Consider the following 22,266-nt stretch of genomic DNA (forward strand, 5'->3'; position numbering starts at 1 on the left):
AACTACATTTTTACTCAGCTTGTGTTTGTTTGTTTTATTAATTTTAATAACTGTTCAAAACCTATCTTTTTTCATTCCATAGACGTAATGCATTTTATACTGTACAAACTGTATATTCTATTCCCCTTACCTACCCCATTCCCTAACCCCAACCATCACAGAAACCTAATTCTCCTACTTCACATTTTTTAAGAAACATCATTTTATTTGATTTATAAGCTTGTTTCCTCATGGGGACATCAAAATGTCCCCACAAGGTCACAAAAAAACTGGTATTCCCATCTTTGTGGGGACAATTTGTCTCCACAACGTGGTAATTACCAGGTACACACACACACTAAAGCTAAGTGACACTGACTACACCACATAAAAATAATGCTACTGAGGAATGAGGATTAATAGCAAGTTAGGAGAATGAATGTCAGCTATGAAGGCTTGTGCCTGCAGTATTATAAGACTACAATTACATACCATACTATCTTTTCTTAGCAATGGGTGTGAAACTTATGAGAAATAGCATAATAATAATCATTCCAAATCATGGGTCCTGCGTAAAAATGCACAAATAAGTGAATAAATAAATTACAAATAAATGTTAAAAAAACAAACTAAAATAACTTTCTTGTCAGATTTCTCAGTAACTATACATAGTTTGAAAAGCTGCATAGTTTAATCTTCATAGTCTCGTTTATTTGCATATAGCATATACAAGAACACTCCAGGTGTTAAGTTAAAACCATGCCCTATCCTGAAGACTATATTGCCTGTGTTCACATTCGAGTCAGGTTTATTTATCTTCTATAATATTAAAACACTCAAATACTGTGTTGTGATGATTTGTTGTGAGACTTTTTCTAAGAATAAATGACTACAGCTGGCTGTTTGAAATGAAAGATTAAATATATAGGTTAAGTATTCAGAATTTGATTGGCTTTTAAGATCAGCAAGACAGCTTTAGTATCACTTCAATTTAACATTCACAATCATGTAATTAATGACACATAATATTATGTTTAATATATGAATGCTTTATATTTTTCTATTGTCTAGTTTGTACTATAGCCTGTTAACATAGTCTCAATATAAAAGAAAACAAAAGTTTTTAATTATATTTAAGTACATGTTGTAATGTGAAGTTTACCACTAATACTAATAGTTGGTAAGGTGGAAGAACATAATTTCCTTTTAGTTATCTTTTGTTATGTCAAGAAAACAAAACGTTTATACATAAATGACCTTTAATAACATGGGTGGAGGCACTGGTATGCATTTGACCCAACCTACTAAGGGCTAATTAAATGTCAATCTGACAGTACCTCACTATGAAACATACATCAAACAGTTTCTACAAAATATCATTAAATGTTACTTAAAATATCTTGAAAAACTAGACAATAGAAGACAAAATTGCTTGTCATGTAAAGTGTGATTTAGTGTTCAAATTGCTTTTTGTTCCATGACCTTAACCCTGGAGAACCCAAGAACCTTAGCATCAATTAACATTGGCCAAATTTGACCTGTGGGTTCTGTTTGACACATGCTCACATTTAAACCTGTTTACATTGCTGGCCATGTTAGAAATAAGTGCACTGAATAGCAGGCACAAGCTTGCTCAAAAACATATTTTACTTTATTTACCATGTTTAAGTACAATTAAATGAGAAAAGCTTTATATAGTCCACTTTTGTGTCATCTTTTTTTTTAAATTGGTAATGCTGCAGCCACAGAAATGCCTCCTTGTTTCATGATAAACTAAAAAATGTAGGGTCAGATAGGTTAAGATAAGCCCTTAAGATTGATAATTTGATCACGTAAAGAGATAGTTCACCAAAAAATGACAATTGTGTCATTATTTACTCAGCTCATGTTGTTCTAAACCTGTATGAGATTTTTTTATTTTATTTTAAAAGATATCTTGATAAATAATAAGCACACAACTTCCATATTTGTTTTCCCCTAGTATGTAAGTCAATGGGTACCATCAGCTGTGCTTACCATCATTTATCAAAATATCTTATTTTGTGTTCTAGAAAATACAAAAACTCATACAGAGTAAATAATGACACAATTTTCATTCTTTGGTGAAATATCTTTATCTTATCATTTTTGAGCATCAGTAGCATGTTTTTCCTGTCATTCATTACTTCATGCTTTAAAGGGATAGTGTACCCAAAAATTAAAATTCTGGGATCATTTGCTTACTCTCATGTTGTTACAAACCCGCATACATTTCTTTGATCTACAAGGAAAATATTTTAAGAAATGTTTGTAACCAAACAGTTCGTGGACCCCATTCACTTCCATAGTAGGAAAAAAAATACTATGGAAGTAAATGGGGTCCACGAACGGTTTAATTACAAACATTTCTCAAAGTGTCTTCTTTAGTGTTCATCAGAACAAAGAAATTTATGCGGGTTTGTAACAACAAAATTTTCATTTTTGGGTGAACTATACCTTTAAAACAGCCTGAATTTAACTCTACACCCTTGCCTCAAGGCATCTATGAATAAGCAAATTCAGCCCCGGCCTCTACTCAATCGCACAGCTCAGCCCATAGATATGAATTTGCATATAAACTTTTATTTACATTTTAGATTTCAATCAGGCACCTTTACATGTACACCTGTACATACATTTGAGGTTTACTTTCTTAAGAGAAAGACAATTTAAAAAAACAAAAAGTACACTTCACAATAAGGATACAATTATAGAAATAGCTATATAGGCCCATGCACAACTGTACATACAGTACATTTAAGGTTTACTTCCTTAAGAGAAAGACAAAAACGCACACTAAGATACAATACAAAGCTATACAAAGTAACAGGCAAATTTTTTAACATTTTAACAAACAATCTAATGAATCTTATAAAAAAATGCATCTAATAAATAAACATTACAATCATTCTGTTAAAAATACATTGGTAACTACAGTACAATCAATCCTAATGGAGAGTTCGGTCTCAAGATCTTATACCATAGATCCTCTGCGTGTAGATGGGTTTTGAATACAGAAGCTTGTTTCTGGCTCGTTCTCCTTCGGCTGGTTTTCTTGGATCTGTGCAATCTGTTAAAATTTAGGCACAATCACTTAAAAAAAACGTGCAACTGTTGTTTAATTATTACCTACATTTGTGTTTGATGCGCTTACTGACCCGAGTTCGTTTTTTATACTTTTTGAGTTCTGTATCAGCATACGCCACAAAATGGATTAATGTATAGACTCTGCAATAAGAAAACACAATAAATTATTAATTTAGTTTTGTTAATCGGATAGCAAAATTCTGAAAGATTCAAAATAAAACTTTCTTTGCCCATAAAAATTGTAACTATAATTTGTTCTTGTGTGCACAATCACCTGTGGTAAAGCATTGCAAAAAATTGCATTAGCAGCAATATTGCAAAGCTAAGTAGAAACATCAGTCCAATTGGATCAAGAAAAAATGTTTCGGTCTGGGAATAAGTCCCATTGGGATAGACTTTCGGGATCCTTATGGAGACTGTGTCACCAATAGCTTGAAGGAAGAATGTTGCCACTAACCAAAGTGCGTTGCAGAAGAAAAAAACAAATGTCACCTGTATGAAAAAATAAGAAATTAAATGAATTATACTTATTGTTTATTTTTTTAATTAAGTTCATTAAGTCACCTTATTTCTCAGTTCTCTCAGCTCATCAGCGATTTTTTCTTGCTCTTCTTTGTTCTCTTTTAGGGGCTCTAGATACTTTTTCTGCAGTTTTTTCCAAAATATACATTCATCCTGCAACATGTAAGAAGAGCCATGTCAATGTATCTGAAGATTATGTACTTACTGCTACTGTAGGCCATGGATCTAATGAAGGATTAATCTTACCATTGTAAGTGTTGACTCATCCAAGTCATATTTCTTTTGCAAATGACTGATCCATAGTGAATCTTCTGTATAATGAAATCAAACAAAGGATAGTTCATTAGCTGTAGACTAGAAATCAAAAGCAGTTTGAAATATTTCATTGAGTATGAAAAGCATACTGTGTACTTACTTTGATCAAAACTAATGGAGTCCTCTAATGGCCTGCAGTGTAAAATACATTATAATTATTTAGTATTAGTAGTAAAAATAATGGTAACACTTTACAATAAGGTTGTATTTGCTAACATTATTAAATGCATTAATTAACATGAAGTAAAAATGAACAAAAGTGTTTTTCAGCAACTAATGTTACCTAAGTATTACCATAACAATCACTGTAGCCTATATGCATGGAGTATAGAGAGTTTAAATACACTATGTGCCATTAAACAATGTCTATGCAATGTGTATACCTTTCTTTTTCAATGGGAGCTTCAGCGTGTGGGATTTCAGTCACTGCTTTGTTTTCTACTACTAGTGCCTCCTCAGGTGTATCTTGAGGCAATCCCAACCATGGACATTTAGAACCTAAAGCCTGCATGACCTTCCTAAAAGCACCGACCGCTGCAGTTTTAGCCTTGCCACCGGTTTCACGAGTACCCCATGAGACATTGTTCATGTTGACTATGGAGTAAATGATTAAGAGTAGATAACCACTAGGAATGCTGAGGAAGTATACAAATCCATAAATGACCAGTGAGAACTCCTGAGGGTGTAGAACAGCCGTGATGAGATACATCAGCACCATGCTAATAAGAAACAGGCCACTAGGGGTCAGGAAGGTGTCTTGCACTACTATATCACCTGTAAGAGTTGAGATAAGAAGAGAAAATATATGAAACTATTTTGAAAAAGATCTTTGTTATGCCCTGTACCCGAAATATATCAACACGGGGAGAAACTGTACACGGAAATGTTCAGGTCTTCAACAACAAGCAAAGAAAAAAATAAGTTGTTACCTATGATTGAGAGAGCTGCTCCTGCCATAATAAATGCGTAAAATACACTCATTAATGCTGCAATTGTAATCTGAGTGTCGGATTTGAGTTTAAAACACAGTAACAGGTAGATAGCAGGGGGCACTACGGCCAAAGCAAGGGCTCCATTTTCATTCATTTTGAAGATAAACACAAAGCATCCTGGGTGATAAACAAAGCACATTAAGAGAGATGTTACATAAACATAAATAAAAAATTCAGAATCTTTTTAGAAATGAATAACTCTTTAACTTTACCTGCTATCATCAGACAGATAGTAGCAGGGCCCAAAACGGAAGCTGCCATGCTCATAACCTGGTACAAGATGTAAGGTTTTGAGATCGAGCTGTTTCTTTGTGAGGTCAATCTTCCTGAGCCCAAGAGGTCAATGGTGTTGGCCATAGTTGAGGGTCCCCAGCGTCTGCGCTGGTTGTAAAATTCTTTAAAATCCTGTGGAGCGTTTGTGTAGGCATCAGATGCTGCGCAGTACTCCACCCTCCATCCCTGCTGGAGCAGCAGAGTGCACAACCAGCGGTCCTCACCTGACATCACACCACAGAAAAGTAGGTTAAAGTAGTTCACAATGACCTGATGGGTACAGTGCTTATCAAAAATAAAAGTTACCCTGATCATATTGAACGTGGTGGCTGGCCTCACTGGGTTTAGTTGTGTATCTTTTCATGACATTGTCATCCATGAGTGCCGCCCCTCTGAAAAGACTGAAACATCCAGGACTGCACAGGACGCAGCCGAGCACGTGCTCTGCAGACTTTTGCAGCCAGTGGCCTACAGCGTATTCAAACTTTTGATACCACACCATAGGCCCTTCAAGCACAATAAAATCGAAATACGGATTAAGTTAATTGTTTCACTTCTACAGCTTATGGATAAGCATGAATTAAAAGCACAATATCTAATTTACTGCTAGAGGTCGCTAAACGATGCTCTGTAGCGTAAAACTATGGGAGTTGTAATCTTTATCTCAACCACGGAAGGAACTTAAAACAAAACAAAACAAACACACAAACCATGTTCATGGATGACATAATAAAATAACGTTTAATCAACATTACGCTATAAAGTAAGCCCACAAAGTGGCAACAATGCGCGCTTTGCAGACTGATCAGCGTATGACATCGTAGTATCGCGAGAATGCCTCGAAAGTGATCGCGATATTTTGATGTCATAAGTCGGTCTGCGCAGCGGCGCGTGAAATTAAAACCTATGATTTCTACTGCCGTAAAGGCGGACACCGGATAACGCGAACATAACTCTACAGAGCGATACTAACTACACAGTTTTAAATAGCGAAATTCTCTAAATTCAAACATTTTTGGAATCATTTGGGATAATGTAAGTACACAATGTAAACAATATTATAGCACAGTGTTACTGAGCTTTGGATATTTTAATGCAAACATCTCATATTGGGCCATAAAGTCACAGTAGTATTACTATTCAAGAACATACACATTCTTTCATAAACCACAAAAATGAGAGTAAAATTACAGCTAACTAGCTAAAATAGTTAAAATGTTTAGAGAGTACCTGAGCCCGTCGGGTGAATTCTACCACAGGCAGCTCCAACATCCGGGTAGAGTTTCAGTCTGTCAATTAATAGCATGACTGCAGATGGCTGGAAATCAGTATCACCATCCAGAGCCAAGATGTATGTGTTCTCCTTCTCTCTCTAAAGAGTATTGAAATGCGCTTTTACTACCTGACAAATAACGATTTTCACAATGAGTTGTATAACAATGAGGTCTGTAGTTAAGCCTCTAACCTTCAGTTTTTCTTTGAGAATTGCAGATTCTGCACCTCCCTCAAACCTCTTGAAGTACTTTCTGTTAAGTCTCCAGCCAAGAATGTAATACAAGTACATTATCTGCAAACACGGATGATAAGTGAATAATAAAGTTGGTGCAAAATAAATGTGATATCTATGACCACTACAGAATTTCTATAACATACATAACTCAAATCAAGTTGAGAGGACACATACAGTTAGCATGATACTACTGTACATAACATGTTATTAAAATCAATCAAGTAATTTTACCTGAGACCATCTTTTCTTATGACGGATCTTTGTCTTGTCTTTAAAATGAACCATCATCAGGTTGCCTTTAGGAAGGGTGTATTCCAGACGACCTCCATACGGAGTGCTTATAATCCTTTGACGGGGAAGCTTTGGGATCTTCTCAAAAATACTTGGATTCTCTACACTGAAAATGCTAATGAATGCAAAACAAAGCATTTAAGATCAGTGTTTGCCCATCACTTTCCAGTACACACAGATGGATTAGGTTAAGGATAATCCTTACGTGTAAACTTCTTTAATGACTTCCACAAGAGTTTCAGCATATTCATTAGCAAGTCGCTGATTTCCGACTTTCTTGAAGGCATCATCAAAATAAATATGGAATTCAAACTCTTCATCGGTATTTGTGTTGGTCTTTGGTCTGTATTTATCGAGCCTGGTAAGAAAATCAAACAGTACTGCTATTAAAATTAGCTTGACAAAAAAGCTGAGTACTGGAAGTGGAGATTACTGTATGTTTACCTGAACATAGAGATGATAATCTTCATCATTTCATCATAGGTCTCATGCCACATTGTTGCACATGGAAACACTTTGATGGTTTCTTGTATTCTGAGGACAATACGTATTCACAAAGTGAGCCATTTTAAATCTTAAAATCAAAGTAAAAGTCTTTGCTTCAGGAAGAAAACTTACCGTTTCTCCTTGTGTCTTTTTTTGATCACAAAACGGGTGTTCAGCAACATGGACTGTTCCAGGAATGCCCCTTCATACATGCGGCGCACAAACAAATCTTTTGTCCTTTCTATTCGGTTGATCTTCAGGTACCAGACATAAATTGTACTGAGAATGAGTCCCAACCACCAGCACAGAGCAGAGCTGCCCATGCATGCCAGTCCTTGAGTTGTTTGGTTTCTCACAATGTTTCTGGCACAAAGAGTTCTTTTCACATCCAATATCGTCAGTTCCATAAATTTGGCATCAGGCTTCTCCTGAACGTTTTCACAATAAGTTGTATTCGGCTTAGACCCAAAGGGCATAACTGCAGCTGGAATCAATGCCACCACCAAAACTGTGACTGACGCCAGGTACATGGGCATGACGAAGCTGCGCCGCATGGCATGCATTTTGCAAGCCACAACCACAAACCAGCGACACATGGCGGAGGATACAATCTGGATTGCCACCAATGCAATCACAACTGTATCGCCAGAAAAAGTTACTGATTCCCATTCCTGTCCTGATAGAGGCACGTAAGCTCCAAGTACAGCTGCAGTAACCCCAATTCTCATCAAACTGGAAAGGATGCAGACCACATTTTGAGACTTGACTATGTCTTCACAAATGTCCTTTAAAAACTTGACGTCGAAAAGTGTACTGTAGTTCTCCCACCAGTTCAGAGAAACGAAGATGGTTCCTAAGATGGCAAGGCCGACTGATATTTTTAAATTAGTAGTGCTTTCTTCTGATACCAGATAGCTGATTGCAAAAAGGATGTAACCCAGGATGATGAGAAGAATGGAGCACACAGGTATTATTATAAAGCGCTTCATGTCTCCGGCAGTGCACTGAGCAAACACTTGGAAGACTGCAGACAGGATGCTCACACTGTTCAGTATCATCACATTAGTGACAATGTCAAAGTGTGGCATGGCAACGACTGCTAGGATTGCAGCTCCAAATCCTACCAGGAACTCGACACCAAGCACCTACAGTAGAAGAAAAGAGTGTGGATCTATTAAAAATCACATGATCAAGTTGGAAAAAGTTTTTTTTGCCACCTTTGATTGCATTTTTCTGTTGTGTTTGATTAGGGTTGGAGCTAAACTTTGCAGGACAGTGGCCCTCAAGTACATGAAATGCCCACCTTTTATTTAAAGGGATAGTTCACCCAAAAATGAAAATTCATTTAAGTCATTATTTACTCACCTTCATGTTGTTACAAACCTTTATACATTTCTTTGTTTTATAAATATTAATCAAAGATAACACAAGTAACTTTAAATTAAGGTTTCTTTTATGAAGGGAAAACAAAATCCAAACCCACATGGCCCTGTGTGAAAAACTGCTTGCAAGAAATCACTTAAATGAGACCTGCCTGACAAAGTGAAGTAGACCAAAAGATACTCAAAAGCTACACATCATGTTGAGATCCGAAGGAATTCAGGAAGACATGAGAAAGAAAGTTATTGATATCTATCAGTCTGGAAAAGGTTATAAAGCCATTTCTGAAACTTTGGGACTCCAGCGAGAGCCATTATCCACAAATGGCGAAAACATGGAACAGTGGTGATCCTTCCCAGGAGTGGCCGACCGACCAAAATTACCTCAAGAACGCAGCGACGACTCATCCAAGAGGTCACAAAAGACCCAACAACAACATTTAAAGAACTGCAAGCCTCACTTGCCTCAGTTTAGGTCAGTGTTCATGACTCCACCATAAAAAAAGAGACTGGGCAAAAATGGCCTGCATAGCAGTGTTCCAAGACAAAAACCGCTGCTAAGCAGAAAGAACATAAAGGCTTGTCTCAGTTTTGAGAGAAAACATCTTGATGATCCCCAAGACTTTGGGGAAAATACTCTGTGGACTGACGAGACAAAAGTTGGAACTTGTTGGAAGGTTTGTGTCCCATTACGCATAAAAGTAGTACGGCATTTCAGAAAAGAACATCATACCAACAGTAAAATATGGTCGTGGTAATGTGATGGTCTGGGGTTGTTTTGCTGCTTCAGGACCTGGAAGAATTTCTGTGACCCTGTCTACCCAAAAATCCTGAAGGACAATGTTCGGCCATCTGTTTGTGACCTCAAGCTGAAGCGAACTTGGGTTCTGCAGCAGGACAATGATCCAAAACACACCAGTAAGTCCACCTCTGAATGGCTGAAGTGGAGTGGCCTAGTGAAAGTCCTTACCCCAATTGAAAAGGTGGCTAATGCTCGAAATCCCTCCAATGTGGCTGAATTACAACAATTCTCCAAAGATGAGTGGGACAAATTTCCTCCACAGCGCTGTAACAAACTTGTTGCAAGTTGTCACAAACGCTTATTGCAGTAGTTGCTGCTAAGGGTGGCCCAACCAGTTTTAGGTCTGGATTTTGTTTTCCCTTCATAATTAAAACATTGATTTAAAAATTGAAGGTTGTGTTTACTTGTGTTAGCTTTGATTAATATTTAAAATTGTTTCATGATCGGAAACATTAAAGTGTGACAAACATGCAAAAAAATCAGCACTTTTTCTCACCACTTTATGTACATGTTTTATGATTTACTGCCACCTCTTCTTGTGATAATAATAAGATTATAGTTCTTAAAATGATAAAAATTATTTTAAAAGCATCTTAATGCTTGCTTACACAAAAAGCAGTTCTTGTGGCGGGCACAACTGCGCTTTTGAAAATAAACTTCCACATGCTCTTAATCAAGAGGAGAACATCTGACCCAATAAGAACTAAACCAATGCCAAGCAGAGCCTTCGGTTTCTCTTGTATACTGTAAGTCTGGTCGTTTCCAAATGTTATCAGAATTAGAAATGTTGTCTGTTAAGAGAAAAACAGAAAAACAGTTACAGGGCTATTTTCTTATGTTTGACAGTCTAGTTAAATGTAATTCCTTCATCCAGAAAATTCAAAAGACAATGATTAACAAAGCAACGCACTTTACTGAGCAATGCTAAAAGGAAGACAAGCAACCCAACGACAGCACACGACAGCCATTTCAAAAACTGCACTCGTTTCTTGGGCTTCTGTTCATTTTGAATGATTGGCACCTCTCTGCAGGCGTCCCACGACTCCCTGTTTTGGAAAAATATGAAAATGTTTAATAATTTAATTGATCGATGTAAAGCTAAAAAATGGTTATCTTTTAAGGAAGACTACAAGGGGAAAGTATATTTTTTAGGATTATATGTTTTATTTGTCACATTCACAGATAGGTATAGAATCTGGTCAGATCTAAAGACTATGCAAAATATATATAAAACTAAAATATAAGTTAAAATATAATGTTAAGCTTAAGAAATTAAGAGTTTGTTTTAAAAATGTTAAATGTAACCTTACTTTTTAAGTAAAGGTGTTAAAAAGAAGCAGATATCATAGAACAACCATTATTGTTTCAAAGGTTTTAATATAAGTATTATTGTTGTAGAAACTCTTACTAAAAAGAAATTTTTGTGCAACAAAAATGTTATGTTGATGTTCTTGAAAAAAAATAGTTGAATCTACGTAATTCAATTATGGACACTGGTTCTACATGATTGAAAAAATGTAACCTCAGAGATTACATGTTAAGTTTATTTTAAGAAAACTTATATCAACCAATCTCCATAATTGAATTACATAGTTTCAACAACAACATTAAAAAATTACTTTTTAGGAACCTTTAGTTTTTTTTAAGTGTAACACTTTTCAATCAATTCATTGAAAACTGCTTAATTTAACAGTTATTTGCATCATGTAATTTGTCTACTTGTAAGACTTAATGTTTTAAATGTTATTCCATTTTTAGAAATAATTCAAATATAAATCTTTAAAGAATTCAGTACCTGAATTCATTCTTCTCTTCGTTTTCCATAGTAGTGTTCTGTGAAGCAGCAAAAATGTTGGATTATCAGAGCTTTTAAATTTGAAGGGGCGGGATTACTTGCCTACTTATATTATAGTTAATTATATGATGTCATGATTAACATTCTTTACTCAGCTTTGGTTTTTTTTACATTAAACTTAATAACTGTTTAAAACCGGTCAACATTTTTTGAAAGATCCGTGTATTTTTATTTTTAAAAGATTTTGACTTTTAGTAAATACATGTGTTCTGAGACATTTGTATAAGAATAAATGACTACAGTTGCTGGCTGTTTTAAATTAAATGTAAATATAATAGGTTAATTTGATTGGTTTTTAAGATAAGACAGCTAAAATGTGCAAAGGAATACTTCAATTTAACACTCACTACCATGTAATTAATTATACATAATATTATGTTTATTATATTTACAATAAAATATGAATGCTTTATATTTTTCTGTTGTCTAGTTTGTACTAAAACAGCCTAGCTACATAGTCTCAATATAAAGGCAAACAAAAGTATTTAATTATATTTAAGTACATGTTGTAATGTTTACTACCAATACTAAAAGTTTGTATGGTTGAAAAATAGTAGTTTTCTTTTAGGTTTTTTTGTTGTGTCAAGAAAACAAAAACACAACTTTGGTCTATATATAAATTACCTTTAATAACATAGGTGGAGGAACTGGTATGCATGTGACTCAATCTACTTGGGGCCAATAATTAAATGTCAATCTTTAAGGTTTTGTTGTGCGTAATTGATGCTGGACAGTACCTCATCATCCAACATACATCAAACAGCTTCTTTCACAAAATGCCATGAAAGGTTACTTAAAATATCTCACAAAACTAGACAAATAGAAGACAAAATTGCTTGTCATGCAGTATGTCACTCGGTGTGATTTTAATGTTAAAATTGCTTTTTGTTCAATGACCTTAAACTTAGACTGTTTGACACATGCTCACGATTATGTTGCTGACTCCTTTAATTTCATGATAAATTAAGGAAAGTGGGTTCATATAGGTTGAGTATAGCAGGTTCTGAAAAATAGTCAATAATTTTTTCACGTAAAGGGATAGTTCACCAACAAATGAAACATTGAATTTTTCACTTATGTTGTTTTAAACCTGTATGAGTTTCTTTATTTAAAAGATATTTTGATAAATGATGAAAAGCACACTGCTGCCTACTTCAATAGTATTTGTTTTTCCACTATGTAAGTCAATAGGTACATTCAATGTGTGCTTATCATCATTTATCAAAATATCTTCTCGTGTTCAACAAAACTCATACCGGTTTAAAACAACAATAGGGTGAGTAAATCAAGAAAAAATTTCATTTTTGGATGAACTGTCCCTTTAAAACTCATCTTTGAGCATCATAATGTGTTTACTATCCTGTGACAGTAATTTATGCTTGAATGTCACTCTAGTCTACCCCCTCTCCTCATTTAGTATACCTGGATCTATGAATATGCAAATTAGTCCCCGCCTCTACTCAACCACAAAGCTCGAACAATACTGTAGATATGAATATGCACAATGACAAACTTTTATTTACATTTTAGATTTCAAGACAGACACCTATACATGTAGGCTACACCTGTACCTACATTCAGGGGTGGTTTCCCAGACAGGGATTAGCTTAAGAGAGGACTAGGCCTTAGTTTAGAAATTAGGAAATATAACTAGTTTTAACAAACATACCTAACTAAAAACATTACTTCTGTGCATTTTGAGGCAAACCAAAGGGCACGGTATTTTTTTTTAGATATGTCAGTGCAAGTTGTTTTTAGTTTGGACAGCTCTTACACTTTTTTTTGTCTATCCCTGTCCGAGAAACCGCCCTTTCAGGTTTTCTTGATTAAGAAAAAGACAATTTCAAAAGACAAACACACACTTCACAGTAAGGATGCAATTTCAGAAATAGCTATACGGGCACATGTACACTTGTACATACATTTGAGGTTTACTTTCTTAAGAGAAAGACCGTTTTAAAAGGACAAAAGACAAAAACGCATACTTTACAGTAAGAATACAATTTCAGAAATAGCTATGCGGGCACATGTACACCTGTACATACATTTTATGTTTACTTTCTTAAGAGAAAGACAGAGTTTCAATGGACAGAGACAAAAAAATAGCAGAAATAGCTATACAAAGTAACAGGCTAATTTTTAATTAACAAACAATTTAATGAATCTTATAAATAAAGGCATCTAATAAATAAACATTACAATCATTCTGTTAAAAATATATTGGGTGCTACAGTACAGTCAATCCTAATGGAGAGTTCAGTCTCAAGATCTTAAACCATAGTTATAGATCCTCTGTGTGTAGATGGGTTTTGAATACAGAAGCTTGTTTCTGGCTCGTTCTCCCTAGGCTGGTTTTCTTGGCTCTGTGCAATCTTCTGAAATTTAGGCAGAATCAGTTAGAAAGCTGTGCAACTGTTGTTTAATTTTTACCCAATTTTGTGTTTGATGCGTTGACTCACTCACCCGAGCTCGTTTTTTATACTTTTTGAGTTCTGTATCCGCATACGCCACAAAATGGATTAATGTATAGATTCTGCAATAAGGAAGCACAATAAATTATTTTTTTAAACTTGTTTAATTGCATAGCACATGTAATCAAAATAAAACTTTCTTTGCCCATAAAAATCTTGATTATAATTTGACTCTTGTGTGCACCTTCACATACCTGTGGTAAACCATTGCCAAAAATTGCATTAGCAGCAATATTGCAAAGCTAAGTAGAAACATCAGTCCAATTGGATCAATAGAAAATGTTTCTGTTTGGGAATAAGTCCCATTCGGATAGACTTTCGGGATCTTTATGGAGACTGTGTCACCAATAGCTTGAAGGAAGAATGTTGCCACTAACCAAAGTGCGTTGCAGAAGAAAAAAACAAATGTCACCTGTATGGAAAAATAAGAAATTAAATGAATTATACTTATTATACTGTTTATTTTTAAAGTTCATGGATGAATCCATTCTGATTTTTGCATTAAGTCACCTTATTTCTCAGTTCTCTCAGCTCATCAGCGATTTTGTCTTGCTCTTCTTTGCTCTCTTTAAGAGGCTCAAGATACTTTTTCTGCAGGTCTTTCCAAAATTGACATTCATCCTGCAAATTTAAGAAGAGCCATGTCAATGTATCTGAAGATTATGTACTAACTGCTACTGTAGGCCATGTAGGCTACTTAATCTTACCATAGGGAGTGTTGACTCATCCAAGTCATCATATTTATTTTGCAAATGACTTATCCATAGTGAATCTTCTGTATAATGAAATTAAACAAAGACAAGGATAGTTCATTAGCTGTAGACATCAATAGCAGTTTGAAATATTTCAACGAGTATGAAAAGCATACTGTGTACTTACTTTGATCAAAACTAATGGAGTCCTCTAATGGCCTGCAGTGTAAAATACATTATAATTATTTAGTATTAGTAGTAAAAATAATGGTAACACTTTACAATAAGGTTGTATTTGCTAACATTATTAAATGCATTAATTAACATGAAGTAAAAATGAACAAAAATGTTTTTCAGCAACTAATGTTACCTAAGTATTACCATAACAATCACTGTAGCCTATATGCATGGAGTATAGAGAGTTTAATGTGCAATTAAACAATGTCTATATAATTGTTCAATAGACATTTGTATACCTTTCTTTTTCAACAGGAGCTTCAGCGTGTGGGATTTCAGTCACTGCTTTGTTTTCTACTACTAGTGCCTCCTCAGGTGTATCTTGAGGCAATCCCAACCATGGACATTTAGAACCTAAAGCCTGCATGACCTTCCTAAAAGCACCGACCGCTGCAGTTTTAGCCTTGCCACCGGTTTCACGAGTACCCCATGAGACATTGTTCATGTTGACTATTGAGTAAATGATTAAGAGTAGATAACCACTAGGAATGCTGAGGAAGTATACAAATCCATAGATGACAAGTGAGAACTCCTGAGGGTGAAGAATAGCCGTGATGAGATACATCAGCACCATGCTAATAAGAAACAGGCCACTAGGGGTCAGGAAGGTGTCTTGCACGATTATATCACCTGTAAGAGTTGAGAAAATATGTGAAACTATTTTGAAAAAGATCTTTGTTATGCCCTGTACCCGAAATAACATCAACACAAGGTGAAGTTGTACACAGAATTGTTCAGGTCTACAAAAACAAAGATATATATATACAGTATATTTTAAACAAAAGTTGTTACCTATGATTGAGAGAGCTGCTCCTGCCATAATAAATGCATAAATTACACTCATGATTGCTGCGATTATAATCTGAGTGTCGGATTTGAGTTTAAAACACAGTAACAGGTAGATAGTAGGGGGCACTACGGCCAAAGCAAGGGCTCCATTTTGATCCATTTTGAAGATAAACACAAAGCATCCTGGGTGATAAACAAAACACATTAAGAGAGATGTTACATAAACATAAATAAAAAATTCTGAATCTTTTTAGAAATGAATAACTCTTTAACTTTACCTGCTATCATCAGACAGATAGTGGCAGGGCCCAAAATGGAAGCTGCCATGCTCATAACCTGGTACAAGATGTAAGGTTTTGAGATCGAGCTGTTTCTTTGTGAGGTCAATCTTCCTGAGCCCAAGAGGTCAATGGTGTTGGCCATGGTTGAGGGTCCCCAGCGTCTGCGCTGGTTGTAAAATTCTTTAAAATCCTGTGGAGCGTTTGTGTAGGCATCAGATGCTGCGCAGTACTCCACCCTCCATCCCTGCTGGAGCAGCAGAGTGCACAACCAGCGGTCCTCACCTGACATCACAACACAGTAAGGTTAATTAGTTCACAGTGACCTGAGGGTTACAGTTCTTATCAAAAGTGAAAGTTACCTTGATCATATTGAACGTGGTGGCTGGCCTCAGAGGCTTTAGTTGTGTATCTTTTCATGACGTTGTCGTCCATGAGTGCCGCCCCTCTGAAAAGACTGAAACATCCAGGACTGCACAGGACGCAGCCGAGCACGTGCTCTGCAGACTTTTGCAGCCAGTGACCTACAGCGTATTCAAACTTCTGATACCACACCATGGGCCCTTCAAGCACAATACAATTATGGATTAAATGAATTGTTTCACTTCTACAATTTATGCATACCCCTGAATTAAAAGCACAATATGTACATTTTGCAATGAGCCGCTTCGCAAATCGATCAGCGTATGACATCAAAATATCAGAGTAGCTCTCGTGATATTTTGATGTCATACACCGATCGGTCTGCGCAGCACTGTGTGAAAAGCATGATGATTTCTTCAGCAGTGAAAGCGGACATCGAGGATAACGCATACATAACTCTGCTGACAGCAATATTATCTACAATGTTTTAAATAACGATTTTTTTCTGAATTAAAAGATTTTTGGAAACATTTAGGATACTGTAAGTACACATTGTAAACAAAATTACTGTATATCACTGTGTGTCGTTTTTCCCAGCGTTTCTGATACTAAAATCAGGGCAATATACTTTGCAAATAGCGTGGTATATGTCGATGCAGCTTCGCGATAAGAAATTAAATTCCTCCGTCCAGTTTCTCAGCACCACCTGAGCTTTCTGCTTGATTCAAATTAACTTCCCCCGTCTTTTTTTAACTTCCCCCGTCTACCTACGCAGATATCAAAAGCGCGACCGACTGGTAGGTTGTCAGGTTGAGGTAAAAATGTGTTCAAAATTGTATGATGTGTCTATTGTGTGAGTAGGATGCGTTTCATACGAGATATGACAACTGGATAACGTTGGAATAATATATTGATGTGATTATTTGTATAACGAGAGTTTCGCGGGAGAAATAACCAAACGGAAGGGAGGCGGGAGATAGGTGTGAGAAGACTCTCGAGAAAAACGCGAGTTTTTGACGAGTATGATTGAAACCACTGTTCCAGAGCATGCATATTCTTTCATAAACCACAAAGACGAGAGTATAATTACAGATAACTAGCTAGGTATAGGCCTAACGTTACCTGAGCCTGTCGGGTGAATTCTACCACAGGCAGCTCCAACATCCGGGTAGAGTTTCAGTCTGTCAACTAAAAGCATGACTGCAGATGGCTGGAAATCAGTATCACCATCCAGAGCCAAGATGTATGTGTTCTCCTTCTCTTTCTAAAGAGTGTTGAAACACGCTTTTAGTACCTGACAAATAATGTTTTTCACATTGAGGGGTATAACAATGTGGTTTGTAGTTAAGTCTCAGTCTAACCTTCAGTTTTTCTTTAAGAATCTCAGATTCTGCACCTTCCTCAAACCTCTTGAAGTACTTTCTGTTAAGTCTCCAGCCAAGAATGTAATACAAGTACATTATCTGCAAACACAGATGATAAGTGAATAATAAAGTTGGTGCAAATAAATGCAAAAACCACAAAGCTGAGAGGATGCATACAGTTAGCATGATACTACTGTACATGTTATTAAACTCAATCTTAAAGTAATTTACCTGAGACCATCTCTTCTTGTGACGGATCTTCGTCTTGTCTTTCAGATGAACCATCATCAGGTTGCCTTTAGGTAGGGTGTATTCCAGACGACCTCCATACGGAGTGCTTATGATCCTCTGACGGGGAAGCTGCGGGATCTTCTCAAAAATACTTGGATTCTCTACACTGAAAATGCTAATGAATGCAAAACAAAGCATTTTGGATCAGTGTTTGCCCATCACTTTCCAGTACACACAGATGGATTAGATTAAGGATAATCCTTACGTGTAAACTTCTTTAATGACTTCCACAAGAATTTCAGCATATTCATTAGCATGTCGCTGATTTCCGACTTTCTTGAAGGCGTCATCAAAATAAATATGGAATTCAAACTCTTCACCAGTATTTGTGTCGGACTTTGGTCTGTATTTATCGAGCCTGGTAAGAAAATCAAACAGTACTGCTATTAAAATTCACTTGATAACAGCTGAGTACTGAAAGTGGAGATTACCATATGTTTACCTGAACATGGAGATGATAATCTTCATCATTTCATCATAGGTCTCATGCCACATTGTTGCACACGGAAACACTCTGATGGTTTCTTTTACACTGAGGACAATACGTATTCACAAAGTGAGCCATTTTAACTCATAAAATCAAAGTAAAAGTCTTTCCTTCAGAAAGAAAACTTACCTTTTATCCTTGCGTCTTTTTTTGATCTCAAAACGGGTGTTCAGCAACATGGACTGTTCCAGGAATGCCCCTTCATACATGCGGCGCACAAACAAATCTTTTGTCCTTTCTATTCGGTTGATCTTCAGGAACCAGACATAAATTGTACTGAGAATGAGTCCCAACCACCAGCACAGAGCAGAGCTGCCCATGCATGCCAGTCCTTGAGTTGTTTGGTTTCTCACAATATTTCTGGCACAAAGAGTTCTTTTCACATCCAATATCATCAGTTCTATAAAGTTGGCATCAGGCTTCTCCTGAACGTTCTCACAATAAGTTGTATTCGGCTTAGACCCAAAGGGCATAACAGCAGCTGGAATCAATGCCACCACCAAAACTGTGGCTGACGCCAGGTACATGGGCAAGACGAAGCTGCGCCGCATGGCATGCATTTTACAAGCCACAACCACAAACCAGCGACACAGGGCAGAGGACGCGATCTGGATTCCCACCAATGCAATCACAACTGTATAGCCAGGTAAAGTAACTAATTCCCATTTCTGGTTTGATAGAGGAATGTAAGCTCCAAGCACAGCTGCAGTAACCCCAATTCTCATTAAACTGGAGAGGATGCAGACCACATTTTGAGACTTGACTATGTCTTCACAAATGTCCTTTAAAAAATTAACTTTGAACAGTGTACTGTAGTTCTCCCACCAGTTCAGAGAAACAAGGATGGTTCCCCCGATGGCAAGGCCGACTGATATTTTTAAAATAGTAGTGCTTTCTTCTGATACCAGATAGCTGACTGCAAAAAGGACATAACCCAGGATGATGAGAAGAATCGAGAACACGGGTATTATTATAAAGCGCTTCATGTCTCCGCCAGTGCACTGAGCAAACACTTGGAAGACTGCAGACAGGATGCTCACACTGTTCAGTATCATCACATTAGTGACAATGTCAAAGTGTGGCATGGCAACGACTGCTAGGACTGCAGCTCCAAATCCTACCAGGAACTCGACACCAAGCACCTACAGTAGAAGAAAAGATTGGGGGTCTATGAAAAATCACATTATCAGGTTGGAACATTTTTTTTGTAAATATTATGACTTCTATGCTTTATTGCTATAGATTTCTTGTTGATGTACAATGCTTAACAAATTTATTAGATCACCACTCAATGTAAGGTTTGTGTCACCCCAAACTATGTTATCAGTACATTTTTTATTTACTGTTTTATAAAAAAGGCAAAAAATTCATGTTCAAAATGTAAAAAACGTAATGAACTCTGTTCAAAGGAAAGTGTGAGCATAAAAGGGATAGTTCACCCAAAAATTTAAATTCTTTCATTATTTACTCAACTTTATGTTGTTACAAACCTTTATAAATTTCTTTGTTCTGCTGAACACAAAGGAAGATATTTGTAATGAAGCAGGAAACAGAAGCACCACTGATTTTCATAGTAGGAATAAAATACTATGGAAGTCAATAGTGTCCAAAAATGGTTTTGTTACAAACATTCAGCAGAACAATATATATAAAATGGGTGAGTAATGATGGCAGTAGTTTGGGGTAAACTATCCCTTTAAAGCACTCCACAATACTGGATGGTCTTTGGTTTAATACATTTGCAAAGCACTGTACATCAACAACGCTACTGCTGTAAATATGTACATGTTTCATGATTATTGCCACCCGTTCTTATGATAATAATAGCATAATCGTTCTTGATATGATAATTATTCTATCCTAAAATGATAATAATAAAAATACAATTATTTTAAAAGCGTTTTAAAGTTTGCTTACACAAAAAGCTGTTTTTGCGGAGGGCATAACTGCACTTTTGAAAATGAACTTCCACATGCTTTTGATCAAGAGGAGAACATCCGCCCCAATAAGAACTAAACCAATGCCAAGCAGAGCCTTCGGTTTCTCTTGTATGCTCGTAGTCTGGTTGTTTCCAAATGTTATCAGAATTAGAAATGTTGTCTGTTAAGAGAAAAACAGAAAAACATTTATCGTGCTATTTTGTAATGAATGATAGTCTAGTTAAATGTAATCCGTTCATCCAATGATAAGACAATGATTAACAAAGCAACGCACTTTACTCAGCAAAGCTAAAATGAAGACAAGCAACCCGACGACAGCACACGACAGCACTTTCAAACACTGCACTCGTTTCTTGGGCTTGTTTTCATTTTGAATGATTGGCACCTCTCTGCAGGCGTCCCACGACTCCCTGTTTTGGAAAAATAGGAAAATGTTAAGTAGTTTAATTGATCGAGCAATGTAAAGCTGATTACTACTAAAGATCTAATGGTTATCTTTTAAGAAAGACTATATAAAAACATTTAAGGGGAATTAATAGAAAAGTTAAATAGAATCTGGTGAACTATATAGACTGAGCAAAATATATACAGGTAAAACTAAAATATAAGTACAACTATAATGTAAAGCTTAAGAAAACAAGATTTTCCAATTTTTAAATGTATTCCAATTTAAAAAATAGGAGCAAATATCATCTAAGATTCTTAAAATAATAAACTTTTTCACTAAAAAGAAACGTTTCTACGTAATTCAACTGGTTCCACATGATTGAAATAAGTTAACCGCAGAGATTACATTTTAAATTAACCGCAGAGATTACATGTTAAGTTAACCGCAGAGATTACATGTTAAGTTAATTTTAAGAAAACATATTTCAATCATAACCAATGTCCATAATTAAATTACATAGATTCAACAACAGCATGACAAAGAACTTTAACACTTAAAACCTTTTAAAATATAATCTGCATTTATTATTTTACTAGGCAATGCTTTAAATACATAGAAAATTTTATGAAATATGTTGAACATTAAATTGTATTAATTAATTTAAAAAGTGTCTACTTGCAAGATTTAATGTTTCAAATATTACATGTTTAGAAATAATTAATTTTGTAAATTATGCATGTTATATTTTTTTTTAATTGCAGATATAAATAAATATTAATTTAATATAAAAGTAGTACCTGAATTCACTTCTATCTTCGTTTTCCATAGTGCTCTGTGAAGCAGCAAAATGTTTGATTACTCATCAGTAGGGTAGATCAGAGCTTTTAAATCAGAAGGGGCGGGATCACTTGCCTATATGTCTATATTGGATGTTTTGCATAATGCAATTCATTTTGTTTACCCTTTTTTGCTTTTCCTGGATACGAGATTTTCTTTTCGTGTGTTTTGAATGACCAAGGGCATTCTTTACCTCTTTAAGATAATCTATTGGATGCATACAAGGAAGAAGGAAATGTAAGAAGAAACCCCTTCAAAAATCTGCGGCCAAGGGTTTCTATTAATTCCTTGTCAAGTCAAACATTACACCACATGGCCAAAAGTATGTGGCCAGACTTTTCTATTAAACAGGTTCGACTAGGTTCTACAGTACCAGTGTGGTACAACATAATACAACAATAATAACAAGCCATGACTAAATAAACCCCATGCACGATTACTTATGCATTTTATCCTTGCATTTTATTTAAGAAACTGTAGCTAACATTGTATACATTCATTTTTCACAGTAGCGTTTGCTCAGTGTACTACATTTAGCTATGATTTAAACTAGTGTTGGGCGATGTGCGCCATTGTGAGATCGTTCGATCGTCAGCCTGTGAGATCGCCAATACACAATA

General features: G+C 35.8%; 2 protein-coding genes across 2 annotated transcripts; both read right to left on the reverse strand.

Annotated features, from left to right (window-relative positions):
- Positions 1–2,560: 2,560 nt before the first annotated feature.
- Positions 2,561–11,478, reverse strand: LOC135769509 (chitin synthase chs-2-like). Its single transcript, XM_065278862.2, has 19 exons — positions 11,450–11,478; positions 10,565–10,700; positions 10,263–10,445; positions 7,606–8,618; positions 7,432–7,521; positions 7,193–7,345; positions 6,928–7,102; positions 6,652–6,753; positions 6,417–6,558; positions 5,493–5,693; positions 5,126–5,410; positions 4,851–5,030; positions 4,305–4,695; positions 4,022–4,053; positions 3,853–3,917; positions 3,649–3,759; positions 3,359–3,576; positions 3,156–3,225; positions 2,561–3,067 (listed from the first exon to the last, which is right to left on the reverse strand). Exons 1-19 carry the CDS (start codon positions 11,476–11,478, stop codon positions 2,972–2,974), a joined length of 3,672 nt encoding a protein of 1,223 aa, XP_065134934.2. The 3' UTR covers positions 2,561–2,971.
- Positions 11,479–13,098: 1,620 nt separating this feature from the next.
- On the reverse strand, positions 13,099–21,649 carry LOC135769414 (chitin synthase chs-2-like). Its single transcript, XM_065278726.2, has 19 exons — positions 21,607–21,649; positions 20,696–20,831; positions 20,399–20,581; positions 18,611–19,623; positions 18,437–18,526; positions 18,200–18,352; positions 17,935–18,109; positions 17,701–17,802; positions 17,462–17,603; positions 16,339–16,539; positions 15,977–16,261; positions 15,702–15,881; positions 15,149–15,539; positions 14,860–14,891; positions 14,688–14,755; positions 14,491–14,601; positions 14,175–14,392; positions 13,973–14,042; positions 13,099–13,884 (listed from the first exon to the last, which is right to left on the reverse strand). The coding sequence occupies exons 1-19, from the start codon at positions 21,633–21,635 to the stop codon at positions 13,780–13,782; spliced, it is 3,684 nt and encodes a 1,227-aa protein (XP_065134798.2). The 5' UTR covers positions 21,636–21,649; the 3' UTR covers positions 13,099–13,779.
- Positions 21,650–22,266: the final 617 nt, after the last annotated feature.

This window comes from Paramisgurnus dabryanus, chromosome 9 (genome assembly GCF_030506205.2).
Source record: "Paramisgurnus dabryanus chromosome 9, PD_genome_1.1, whole genome shotgun sequence".
NCBI classification, from domain to species: Eukaryota; Metazoa; Chordata; class Actinopteri; order Cypriniformes; family Cobitidae; genus Paramisgurnus; species Paramisgurnus dabryanus.